The sequence below is a fragment of the Scleropages formosus genome, chromosome 8, assembly GCF_900964775.1.
Source record: "Scleropages formosus chromosome 8, fSclFor1.1, whole genome shotgun sequence".
NCBI classification, from domain to species: domain Eukaryota; kingdom Metazoa; phylum Chordata; class Actinopteri; order Osteoglossiformes; family Osteoglossidae; genus Scleropages; species Scleropages formosus.
The window spans coordinates 31,266,801-31,280,034 of record NC_041813.1 but is presented as its reverse complement, the minus strand read 5'-3'; the positions used below and the strand labels follow the sequence as shown (position 1 = coordinate 31,280,034).

The following is a 13,234-nucleotide window of genomic DNA, read 5'->3' as shown; positions in this document are numbered from 1 at the left end:
ATGTTACAATGGCGAGAGACAGGTACTTTATTAAGGGCAAAGTGTAAATAAGCTGGGTTTTCTGCTGCGGAGTCTCCACAGTATCAACATTTATTGGTAGGGAAAATAAGGTTTCTTTGGAGGTCTTTTGACCACAGAGAAGAAGCTGTTCACAAGTGGCAGGAGTTTCGTGCGCCGAGGTGTTTGACGTTCGGTAATTAACGGCATAGCGTGAGCGTGGCCGTGAGAACGGGGCTACGAGAAGCACAGGCGTCGCGCAAAGCGTGACGCTCCTGCACGCGGCGATCTGCGGAAAGAAGGCACTCCGAAACACAATACTGTACTTGGCAGGCCGTACATCCCTGCAACGCCCACGCAATGCAGCAGCGCAGCCGCCGGCTTAATTGGTTCCGTTCCATATGCGCGCCGCTCGAGAGAACGCGGACCGCTGCGTTTATTGGCTCGTGCAGCATTTATACCTGGGGAGCACCGCCAATTGGTCCACTTTCATCGAGTGCTTATATAACGTAATATGCATACGGCGTAATCCCAAGTGCCCGCAAATTGGGTGGAAAGATAAATCGGCAGCAGTATGTCGACGTCTGACCGGTTCTATCAGGTTCTCCCTGCAGGCCGTGCGTGTTGTCGTCGCGAAAGGCGAAAGGCCATCGCGGGCGCCCGCGTTCCCAAGGACTTTTCTCCGCATGGCGCGTTTCGAGGCCTTGCCCTTTCTGACAAGGCTTGCATAAAATTACACATCACAAATTCTACGCGTGACAGTAGAAGCGCAGCGCGACAGATTGGAACGTTCTGGAAAATGCGTGTTATTTGACGGGTGGTCCCGCTTGCGCTAGCTTTGCGTCGGAGCTTCGAACGATGCACGTGTGTAACAGAGTAAAATGGGGAGGGCTTTTCCAGCAGAGGCTGCTGGGCTGCGCAGTTGTAACCCCGAGTCCCGGGACGGCGACCTACTGCTGGACCCTTAGGCCATATCGCACGGTCCAACGCAAGCCACCTTTTCCCAAAAGCAGCGTCACTCCACTTCTTCCGTGTCTCAGCAGTCACTCTCATTACAGGAAGTAAGCGAAGGCGCCGTCTTCTGGGAAGCCTCCTTTTTATTTCCCCAGACTCTCGCACTTGTTGAGCGCTACGTTTCCCAGAATACTCCAAGCGGTGCCGTAGTTTTCCGGCTTCCCCGGGCCGAGCGAACTCCGGGTCGGCCTTTTCTCTTCCGGCCTCCCGTTGCGGTAGCCACCGTACCAAGGCACTCGGGGAAGGCATCTCTCCTCGTGCAGCAGCAGCAGCAGCAGACTTAACACCTCATCCACAAGGGGAAAAACACTCCGTCGTCCAGAAGATGCGTAATGTGGCCGTGAAATAAGAGCAAATCTCTTGGGGAAAAAGAGACGCCTCCTGTGTGCTCCGTCGCTAATCCCACGTGAACTCCACCGTTCTGCAAACGTATCACGGTGGTCGCCGTTGTTTTGCTGCGCTCGAAAAAGTGCTCAAGCACGCGACATGTTTAATATCGAAACCTCATTCGGTGTGCCGTGAGGGCGTCGAGCAAGCTTCTCAAAAGGCAAATCCCTGTTATTTAAGCATAATGCCTGTGTTTCCTGCAGCAGCCTTCTCTTTGTTTCCGCCCCTCCGAGCGAAAGCGGAGTCTAGCGCGGCGTTCGGCCCCTTCGGAAATAAACAGCGCCAAAACAGCCTGTTTTTTTTTCTCTCTCTCTCTCAAATTTATTTTTCATCACAGTTACACTGTAAAGATGATGTAACACGGCAGTTCTCTGCACCTCAGTTATTGGACCGTGAAAGATGAGAAGAGTTTTTTGGAGGGAATACCTGGCAAAAGAGTGTTTTAGCGAAGCAAATGTTCACGGCCGTCGCATCACTTCACGCCGAGGTGAATTCCTTGCTTTTTTTTTCATGTTTGCTTTTGCTGCCAAGGAATGAAGTATGGGCATGTTGTGATTCAGTCAGGCCTTAATGCTGCAGAATAGAAAATAAAACGAACTGAGCTTTCGTTGCTGCACAACAGTCAAAGCGCCCTCGTCCATTTTTATCACCTGCTCCAACGATGACTTGGAGGGAAGAGTAAATGGAGGTACAGAAAGGCTCCGCCCACTGCCGGGTGTCGTGCGCGGAGCGCGAGAGCGTGCGCGTGTCTATGTGCAGAGCTCCGAGCCCATGGGGCCTTGCCACGTGCGTCAAGCACCACGCCGAGCATCGCTTCCTCTCCGCTCTCTAGGGCTCTCGCGTATGAACTCGTTAAGGGCACACCCAGCTCTTTTCGTTTCTGTATATTCCCCCCCAAATTCACTTTTCCATGGTTGTCTTGACTGATAGCACTTAAACAGAAACGTGCGGACGTACGAACTCGCCGAGCCTGCGGGCTCCAGGTGTGCTGGAGGAAGCTCCAGCGCTCGGCGACCCCGTGCGAAAGATCGCTTTTATTGACTTGTCTTAATTGGTAGCGCCAGCGCCAGCAAAGAATAAAACAGCAGTAAAACCGCATCGCAGATGGCAGGAACTGTAAATGGTCGTCTACCTCGGTCCTGCACAGAGCAGCTCTATGTTTCGCTTGGCCCGCATCCCGGAATTGTTTGAGGGACGAGCGCAAGCCGTTCTCTTACTTGGCCGCTCGGTTCCGGCTCCAAATGAAGTTCCGGCACTGGCGCCGCGACAGCTTTGTGCACCGCGTGGCACACGTGCATCGCTCCCGTTTCTTTTTTCTGCTCGCCTCTGGAGCATCCTAGATTTGGGCTTATATTTGTTGAGCTGTCCCTCCCTCTTCCCCACATCTAGCGAGTCATCGTGGGAGCAACTATTCATTTAAAATTCCCAGTGGAGCAGGCAGAAATAACCGGAGTGCATCGGAAGGGTACGTGTATTGCAATATGTCGTGAAACGTGGCCGTTAGTGCAGCGTGCATCCAGCCCCTTCTCGGGCTGCAGGCGGCGTAGCGGATAGAGCTGTTGCCAAATCCCCCTCCTGCTGTACTACTCTTGATTCAGCTACAGTAAAAATTACCCTGCTGTGTAAGTGGCTACACTGTGTAAAGGTTGATATCCAAAAATTTTAACAAGTTGTTTACGCACAATCCTGCCACAAGGAGTCAATCTTCCAGGTGCACTGCCAGCTTCTCTCTCTGTCTCATTCACACACACACACACACACACACACACACACACACACACGGTGCTGTCCATGTTGTTCGTTGTTCACGCCCAGCATGCGATCAGTAGACGATAAACACTTGTGATTGTTGTGTCCGTGATCAGTGTGAAACACGTTAGGTTGTGAGGGCCGCACCCCGATCCTGCGGCAAGACGTTGCCTTCATCCTGAAGCCTTTTATGCCTTTTCCATTGGGCTTTCTTGTCTCTCTTGTCTCTCTCTCGTCTCCGACCTTCCCCACAAGCATTTTAATGAAGCACGGAGCAGAAGCCCTTTTCTGCTGCTTTCCTGCGTGTTGATGGAATGCCGAGCATTTAATTTCTATATAAAATGTATGTTATATATATATTTTTTTTTACAGCAAAGTCATTCTTGAAATGAAATGGAGCTCAATACCAAGCACTGCAGAGTCAACAGACAGCCGGAGTTTGAGCTTCTCTGAGGCTCCTCACATTGTACCATGTTAGTCTTCCAGGACCTTCTCCTGGCCTTTAGATGAAGGATCGGGTTTTGAAGCATCACTCTTGGCGCCTTAAACAGAGATCGAAAAAGGATCTCGAAAGACCCTACAAACGAGTGACCCACAGATTTATATCTCCGCCCTCGTCCCCTGTGGGCTCTTGGGTACAGAGCCTCACTTTCAGCTCAAAATGCACATTTCTAACAGTGTTGCTTTAGCTCTCTGCTCTGTGCGACGATGCTTGCTTCCCGTAATTATGAGAATGTGGCTTTCGGCATTGTTCACAGTAGGACTGAAGACAGAGAAATGCAAGATGTGCTGTTTTGACTGGCGCCTTTAAGAGTGGCACTTGAGTTATTCGTAGCACCTGCACACTTTATCCCTTGTTTTATTTCACACTCTCGTTGCATCACACAATGCGCTTGTATGTATGGTCCTATTGAGTTTGTAGCGTAAATGTGGTAAAATGCAGTATAAACCGAAATCGTAGTTTGAAGTTATCACTTTTCCTTGACTTGTGCAATAACTTGGACCAATTGTGCTCAGGTACACTTGGTGTTAACAGCTTGAGGTTATTTTCCTATCGTTTTCTGAAGATGGGGCCTAACGGAGGCGTGTGTGACGTGAGCTTGAGGGGCTGTGGTTTTTACGCGGTTGTTCTCTCCCCTCCCCAGCAGACAGACGATGCAGCACAAACGGACGGCCAGCAGCAGACGCAGTCGTCCGAAAGCACGGAGAACAAGACGCAGCCCAAGCGGCTGCACGTCTCCAACATCCCCTTCAGGTTCCGCGACCCCGACCTCAGGCAAATGTTTGGCGTAAGCATTCGGCCGCTCCCGTCCGCTCTGTGGCAAAGGCACGTCCCAGCCGCGGCACGGCACGTAGACCATAACAGGCCGAAAACAACGGAGGTCCCGCCAGCATCTCGTTCGTGGGCATCACTTGTTAATGTATCACGTCGTCTTTTCGGACCAGTACAACCCACGGACGTGTGCGCGTTGACCGGACGTGTTCCCCGCAATTCATCTGGAACTTTGCTTGTGTGGCTACTTGCTGCTGTGCGGTCAGGTGTCCTCAGAGCAAAACTGTAAACTTTGAAACTTTACCACGAACTTGAACAGACTATGTGCATCGAAAATTAGCGTAACAAAACTGGTAATGTGCTAGCGTCCGTGTCGGGCTTCGCTCGCGATAACTGCTTATAAAGAAATCAGTTTTCCCACCAAGACGTGAAAGCAGCGCAAGTGCGTTGCACTGTCTCATTTATTAGCTACCAAATAGGCACCCTGTGCTATTAGCTTACAGATGTCAAAGTGATCATGGCTGAATGATAAAACTTGCCTGCCTAGTAATTTATAAATGTATGTACATCAAAGGGCAAATACTCATATACAGCGTACGGTACGCGGCAACATGTACATATGTCTGGAACATACACAGCTTTGATGGGTGATTCATGCACGCTTCTGAGGCTGCCAATATCGCGTAAAGGGATTTGGCCACGGAAATGAACTATCCATGAATAATTTAGCATATTGGAGTCACAAATACTGACACTGATAGGTCTGTTGCAGGCAAACATTGACCGGAGTGTTAGTAAAAACTGTATATTGATCGAGCCCTTCTAGCTGTAGCAGTCTGGAGGGCTGCTGTGATGTACAACCTGACCAGCTGCCCAACATTGCTCGATCACTCTACACTCTTTTTAACTCCTTTAAAGGCAGAAACAGTTTGGGACCATGCTTTGGAAGCTGGGGTCTAAGGAAACGAGCCATTTAGGGTGATTTCCAAAAGAAGCGGCTGCTCCGTGTTTTACATCGTGCGTTTCGGTCGAACCGAACCCCTGTATGCGTTCCGGAGACACTGAAACGGAGCCGGAAAGAAAAGGTACGGCGGTTAGACAGCACTAGGTGCGTGAGCGAAGAAAGCACCGGAAACCTGGTGTAACTGTGTCCATTTTTACCGGGTCGCCCGCAGTCGTCACAAGTAGCCATGTCTCGTTTCCGTTGGAGGGCTCTGGTTCGACTGCGCTAAAACACATCGTTTGGTCACACCACATGACAACAGAGAGAGTACCGTTGGCAGAAAGTGCCAAAAAGGTCACGCTACTGTGACACGATGAGCTCATGAGTTCATGGTGTGCTACTGGTCTGCTACTGGTCTGCTACTGGTGTGCATTGGTCCAGCATGATGGGCGTGGCTATGTTTCTTGCTTAGGCTGTTCATCTCATATCTCTTTTATGTGATTATGGGCGATCTTGTGTTGTACATTTTAGACATTTTCGCCATCTTTTCCCCTAAATTGCTCCACTGAAAATGACCCAGCTGTATAAATGGGTAAATAATTGTCAACTTAATGTATTTTAGATCGGCCACGCCCACAGTCAGTGGCACTTTGCACCTGGGTGCTAGCGCTGATGAAATGCTAACAGAGTTTCTCCTCTCCACTTTGTTTTCAGCAATTTGGCAAAATCTTAGACGTTGAAATAATTTTTAATGAGCGAGGATCTAAGGTATGTGTTCCAGCTCATTTCTTCTGCATGCTTTATTAAATCACGTATTGACAAGATGTTAATAGTGCTGAGGCAAGAGAAGAGAATATTGATCATCTTTACACATTTTATACTCAACAGGGATTAGTGATGAGATGTCTGGTTTCTCTGACATTATTCAACTGCTTTCATGGAAACTTTTATAAGTGGATGGATGGATGGATGGATGGATGGATGAAATAATACAGATTTAGAAATGACTCCTACCTTGAAAACCCAGTGAGAACTTGAAGCATTTTTCTGTAAATAATATGTGATATGTTAGTGTGATTGTTCATGATCATGCGATGCAGTGGAAGTGAAATTAATAAATAAACTGTTAATTCATTCCCAGTATTGCATGGAGAACATGTGGTTATAAAATTTCTCTAGTCTTATTTAACATTCAGGAATTTATCAGTTCTGTGTTCTCTCATTATTTTGGGCGTATAGATATTTTTCTCTTGCGTTGCTGTTCTTGGGAAATGTTTATGCATGCAGAATGAAGTTCACTTTTCTGTTGCTTTTTCATAATTACAATCTTATTATTTGTATTATGTGTGAAAACAGTATTTCATTTTGAATCCGTTTTCCAGTAGATGTGTTTTTTCCTTTGTTCTGACCTCTAAAAGGTATTTTTGCTTTAAAACTTTTTTTTTTTTTTATTTTGGGGGGAAATGTTGTTTCGTTTTAACTCCTGCTTTTCTCAAGGGGTCTAATTTACAGCGACGATACTGTGTGACATCTGTGGCTTTTTTATTGCATCGCAGTGCTGTTATATCTTTTTTATAATCTGCATGTACAGAACAAAGAAACGAGGCAAAGACGCGAAATGTGAAGTAGACAGTAGGAGCAATCTGTAAAAGACTGGTCATGAGTAATGGAGAATGTCGGTAACTTTGGTCGGTGATTGAATTAATTATGTGCATGTTGTTTTCCCTCCCTTCTCCCGGCTGCATGCAGGGATTTGGTTTCGTAACTTTCGAAAATAGTGCTGATGCGGACAGGGCGAGGGAGAAATTACACGGCACGGTGGTTGAAGGCCGTAAAATAGAGGTGCATGTTAACGATATTTCCCTTCTCATCTCATCTTCTTTATAAATGTCTGCTTCAGTCTCATTTTGTTGTTCCGGACGCATCGTCTGTCTCTTCATGTGCAGCCTTCCCTCCCTCCCTCACGTTCTTCCTTCCTTAATTTATCTTTTATAACTTGATATGCACAAAGGGTGTCTCCGCGCGCGTGTCCGCGCGTGTGCGTGCGTGCGTGCGTGCGTGCATGTGTGTCCTTTATTTTTTTCTCGATTCATTTCGATTCATTTTCTTTCTTTACTTTTGGTGAGCCGGTTTCGGTCTGTTCTTTTCTTGACCGAGTTATTTTTTTCTCAGTTGGCTATGGTTTGTGTACGAGTGACGGAAGACGAGTGAACTTATTTTCTATGCTCAAAGTAACACGGGTGCAGTAACTTCCAAAACAAGTCGAAAAAAGAAGAGAGCGACTGTGCAGTATAATTATAATTATGGTTAGTTACCTTATTGCAGGGTTGATGAGGGATATGCGGTGGCTTGTAACTAGGCATAACACAAATCCCCGGAACGTGTTAATTGGGATTTCAGCAATGCCTTCAGCCTACAATTATTAAGTGAGAGACGAATTGCATCCAAATTTGATGTTTTCGACTCAAATTTGGCCCTTGAACTGCTTTTCAAGAGCATTTAAAAGCAAAGCAGAAAAGACAAAACATAACCCGTTGACCAAAATTTATATCCATTTTACACAAAAGTCGTCACCTCTGTTTCCCATTCAACACTGTCTCCAGTTTTAAGGACTCTATTTTCTCGACTGATTCCGGTACTAAGTGGTGTAGTCTTTGAGTAAGATGTTGCCTATTTTGCCTTCTCATTTTCCTCCTTTTCGACGATAGCACGTAGGGCCCTCACCAAACTCTCAGTAACCATGGTAACTGTATACATACACATGCGGGTGATGGTTCCGAATGGTAAGTGGACAAGCCCATCTACCGTTTCACGTATTGAGCTCTGATACCACGTGAATTTTTTTGACTTGTTAAGTTTCTTGATGCTACTTTATATTGGTACGCCTGTACTTGAGTGTACGTTTAGCTGTCTGAGAGGCACTGATTGGACTGAATTGACTGGTGCACATCTTACTCAGATTGTTAACTCCATATTGTGTTAAATAATGCACCCTCTTTTTATCCTTTGTTAGCTGTGGTTTAAGCTGGAATGATTTCTCTCTTTTTGTTTTCCTTTTGTTTATTATGATTCTTGCGATGAAAAACGAGGCTCTTGTTCCAAGTGTTTGAATGCTCAGTGTTGCTTTATTTCCTCCAATGATACCTCTCTTCTGGAGATTTATGTTGCACAATGCTAAACCCGTTTGTCCCTTTTTGACATTTTATTTGTTTTTGTACCTTGTCTCTCTTCCCCCTATCCACTGCATGTCCCTTCATATAGATAAGCTCTTGTTTGTTTTCATTTCTCCTGATTTCTTTTTTTGGATTTATCATGAACAGACAAAGCATGCCTTCCAATGTCTTAAAATGGAAATATGCAGCTATGTTTTCCTTTGCTCTGTATGTCTTTTCAGTATTGATACTTGATATTGCTTTTTTAAGTGAAATGGAATTCACTTGTTTTGTTATGACAGCCTTATTTCTTTTGGAATATATTACTTCTGTAATTAGTTTAATGCATGCCGTTACATATTTGAGAGATGAATCCCGTCTGAGGCCGTCGCCTCCGCTTTAATACTTGCTGCTTCTCCCTCTCTGTGCTCAGGTGAATAACGCAACAGCACGGGTAATGACAAACAAAAAGACTGTCAATCCCTATGCAAACGGTGAGTCACGGAAAAGACGTCGTCGTGATGCCACCGTTCACTCGTTATTTGTGTTCCGTGAAGTCGGTTCTTCGGGAAGAACAGCGAAACATGGCGTAACCCACACTGCTTCCCAGTATGGTGCAAACACCGCTGTCGTGTGCTCAGTTCTGTTGTGGTGAAATGACCTCCCCCTCTCACTCAGAACTGCTGAAATTCCGTCTACATTCAAGAAGGGTCTGAAAACTCGCCTTTTCCGGGCTCACTTCGCCCACGCTTTCTCAGGCTCATGTATGGTGTAAATGCTCATGCACCATAACTTTATGATCATGCCCAGATAAGCCTTTACACAGCTGCAACTCCTATATTGCATGTAAATGTTTGTGTACCTTTTTATTTTAAAAAGAAAAAATAATTGTAGGAAGGTGATCAGGATTAGTCTGTCCTGAATTTTGTGCAGCTGCTGATGTGATGAACATCGGTGCATCAAGTGGAGAGAAACAAACTAGGTTTACTTAAGAATCACATGTCTGTAACTGTCTCTCTTTCTCCTAATGCAACGAACAAATTGTATTTCTCTGAAATGTACATCGCTGTGGTCAGAAGCATCTGCCAAACGAATAAATGTAAATGTAATGTAAATGTATTGCATTGCACCGCCTTCTACACGATGCTTGTATGCGCAACGCTTTGTTCTCCCCACGATGCTTTGCTCTCCGTCTCCCAGACAGCTGGCCCAAAATCAGGTTATATCTGAAAACATCACGAAAACAAGGTCGTGGGTTTCAATTTTTCCCAAGTTTTGAGTCTCTCCCTAGATTTTGCACTTTTTCCACAGGATGGCAACAGTTAAAAATGGACAGATGGTGGAAAATGGCCATTTATCCCATGTATCATTTAGCTGTGCCCTATTTGTGTGCTCACACATATTCCTATTTTCCATTTATCATTTCTGATGACTTTTTGTTCAGCTCTGAAGCGACTTACAGCGTGAGGTTTCCACACTAAGCTGCGTACACCGATTTAGTACTTTTTACGGTGTCAGTCCAGGGTAAGCGCTTTGATCGAGGGTGCAGCGGCTTTAACTAGTTAACGTCAGAGGCATCGTCTGAACGTGCCGGAGGAGCGCGCGTGCTCCGGATCTTCGACGAGAAGCTCTCCTCCGGAGATCATGGGCAGCGAGATGCTGTAAAACAGAGGTAGAGCAGAGCTGCTTCTTCTCTGCAGCACAGCGTTGGCCTCTCAGAAAAGGAGCTGACTGAAAGCCCTTTTCACCTTTTGCAGAGCACACACACACTGCTGCCAAAACATTGACAACCGCAGTAATTTGTCATTTTACCTGCGGAAAAATGTGTCATTCGTCTATTTGCCGTCCAGCTCGTTGTTAGTTCACGTCAGCGGCAGTGGCATTTTACATGGATCAGAATCAATCAAATCGGAATAAAATATTTCCTCTCGTGTGCTGGGGTTCATTTTCAAAAATGTCTCAAAGCAGGGATGTGTACGTTCATTTAGTGCTGACTAATCTGTTTGCTAATTATCTTTTTGCACTGAAATTAATTTTGTTTTTGGTATTAGGATATTTTAATTAGTTTCAGTGATGCACCAATGCACTGAACGCATTAAAGCCAGTGCACTGATGGAATTGAAGCTATTTTTTGCATGCCAGTATTTTGAAAAAGACAAAAACAAAAATGAAAACACAGAAAAGGAGAATATGAATTAATGAGATAAGAGCCTGTTGAACTGTTCACTTTTCTAATTTGCCTTAATCAGGAAGGTGTGTATTTACACGTGTTACACGTTTTAATCTGATACCGTCGGAGGCAGACAATGCGGCTGCTTTATTTCGGCGTTAAAGGCGATAGATGAGGCAATTACCCGTTGCACGCCTCGGGCTCCTCGCTTCCCCTATGATAGAAACCTTTCTTTTCGCCGCGTTCGCTGCGCGCGGTTGATTAATTGCGTCTTAATTCCTCGTTCGTCTGAAAAGTTACACATTTCTGCATCCCGGCAGTTTTATTCAGGATAAATAACTGGCATCTGAAAAAATGAACTCGTTCCAGGCAGTGTCTTTTCAAAGAGAAGATGAACCTTTTCCATTAGTTGAAGTTCTTATACATTTTCCAGATGTTATTAAGTATAGCACTATCCCATTATTAAGTGAATCGCAACGTCTTCCGTACATGCTGTAAATAAGAAAGTCATCAGTTACCGGGATGAAGAATGAGAAAATACGAGGAAAGTGTTTCCTCGGTGCAGTAGGACATTTACGTTGATTGGTTCAGCGGACGCTTTTCTCCGAAGCGACGCGTAACTCAGAATAAACCAAGTGCGTTTTACAGCAGACAAAGAGCTTGAGATACAGACGCTAGACTGGAAGTACAGTCCGTTTGGTCACTGCCGCCATTTTTCTGGGACATGCGACACGAGCGGCTCCGTACGGAATTGTTAGGAAATGTAACCAGAGAGTTACGCTTGACGCAGGTAGCTGCGGTAAGGCAGTGGAGCGAGATGAGAACGAAAGGCACAGGACGACAGGCTAGAATCTGAGGAGAAGATCACGAGGAGCCGTCCAGCGCTCCGTCTCTGTCGTTAGGACACGATGAACGGGACTCTGAAAGCCAAAAGCTCTGGAATGAATCCTGATAAACCTAGTTGACCCGTGACGACCTTCACGCAGGCCGGAAACGTGTTGTTTTTAGAGAAACCCGCACGGACGGATGCTCCATCGCGCGCCGTCATTTATCCCTTATCGGTACAGAGCCACTCCTCACCGCCCGGTCATAGTCCAAACGCACAAAGAAGTTGTCATTTGGGCGCGGCGTACGCGTGACCCGTGCAGGACGCGCGGTAAAAGGCTAGATGGATGGGGAGGCAGAGGGAGGAGATGCGGATCGATGCTCGAGACCCCGGAGAGCTCCGCGGCCCAAAGACCGTGGGCGCGTTCAGCCGCCGCATCGGTAGCTCTCGTCACATTGAGTTGACCCCCGCGTTCCAAGGAGCAGCGAAAGCAAAGTTTGTTATTTCCACGATGAATGGACGTCTCATCTCCAATGGCCTGTGGAAAGCGAGAGAGGGCGTGGGCAGGGAGCAAGAGCGCAGATGAAAAATGAGACGGCGTTGCGAGTTAGAATCAACCAACATCCCGGGGGATTCTTCCTGGATGGGTTTCGGAAGCCATTAGAGCAACTTAAAATGTGCGCGAGATGTGTCGGGGCCCCCGGCGTCCGCTTTCCTCGCCGCCGGCAGCTGACGCGCCGTGATTGACAGGTGCCGCTCTGCGATCGGAGAACGCCAAACGCAATGAGCTCATCTAATGAGCGCGGCAGCAGAACGCGGAATACTAAGTTACCGATGAAATTCCGTGATGTTGCGCGCTCACTCAATTTCTTTTGCAGAATATAAATGCAAAGGCACTTAAAGGTGATGGCGAAGGGGGTCTGAGGTGATGTGTCTCTGTCCGCAGGCTGGAAGTTGAATCCGGTCGTGGGTGCAGTGTACAGCCCAGAGTTCTATGCAGGTAAGCGGAAGCACGACAGTGTAATTTGCATATTGAATGATGTTTTGCATGTTTATTCCGTTTGCTCATTGTTAAATATGTCTTTAGCGAGCGTCGTGCGCACGGAAGAGTCGTTTGCCGAGCTCGGACAGCTTTCTCTCAAACATTTGGCTCCACGTTCGGACCTCTGGCCACATGGAAATGAGCTCTTTGTGTCAGTGCTGAGCGGGTAAATTCATAGACTCGAGATCATTGAAAGCGGACCTGCTCCCCCATCTCGCTGAACTTATGAACTTGATACGCGCTGCGGGTTTACCCAGAAACCCCGTGGAAGCGGGCCAGCCGCCGTGCGGCATCCCGGTCCGGCCTGGCCGCACGTGCATGCGAATGACACTCTGCGAAGCTTTTACGCGGGAGATAAGGAAACCATCTGGATGGGCGAGATCCCCGAGGCTGCAGGCGAGGCGGGGGTGCAGGGGTACGACGCGCTCGCCACGGCACTTTAATTACTTCCATAAGGCCGGTGGAGGAGCTGCGCTTCGTATCGCACTCAGCCAGACAAGTATAAATGGCAGCGCCTGAGAAGCTAAGCGGCGTCAAATGGGGCGAACAAAGGAGACTCGGCGTCAACTCGATGGGACGAATAGGGAAGAAGCTGCAGCGTCCGGGCTGAAGAGGGACTCCGGGGGGTCCGGGGATCCGGGGGTCCGTTTGGGGCACGAAACACAGCGCGACCAGCAGGGT

General features: G+C 47.2%; 1 protein-coding gene across 18 annotated transcripts in view; it reads left to right on the top strand.

Annotated features, from left to right (window-relative positions):
- The window catches only part of rbfox1 (RNA binding fox-1 homolog 1), a 193,518-nt gene that overhangs the window by 157,560 nt on the left and 22,724 nt on the right, over positions 1-13,234 (top strand). For 17 of the 18 annotated variants that reach the window (XM_029254070.1, XM_029254066.1, XM_029254069.1 and 14 more), the window contains 5 exons: positions 4,293-4,436; positions 6,078-6,131; positions 7,113-7,205; positions 8,949-9,009; positions 12,458-12,511. In XM_029254070.1, the coding sequence (XP_029109903.1) occupies positions 4,293-4,436; positions 6,078-6,131; positions 7,113-7,205; positions 8,949-9,009; positions 12,458-12,511 (406 nt within the window). The remainder of the gene's footprint in view (positions 1-4,292; positions 4,437-6,077; positions 6,132-7,112; positions 7,206-8,948; positions 9,010-12,457; positions 12,512-13,234) is intronic. The other variant, XM_029254067.1, reaches the window with a different exon arrangement.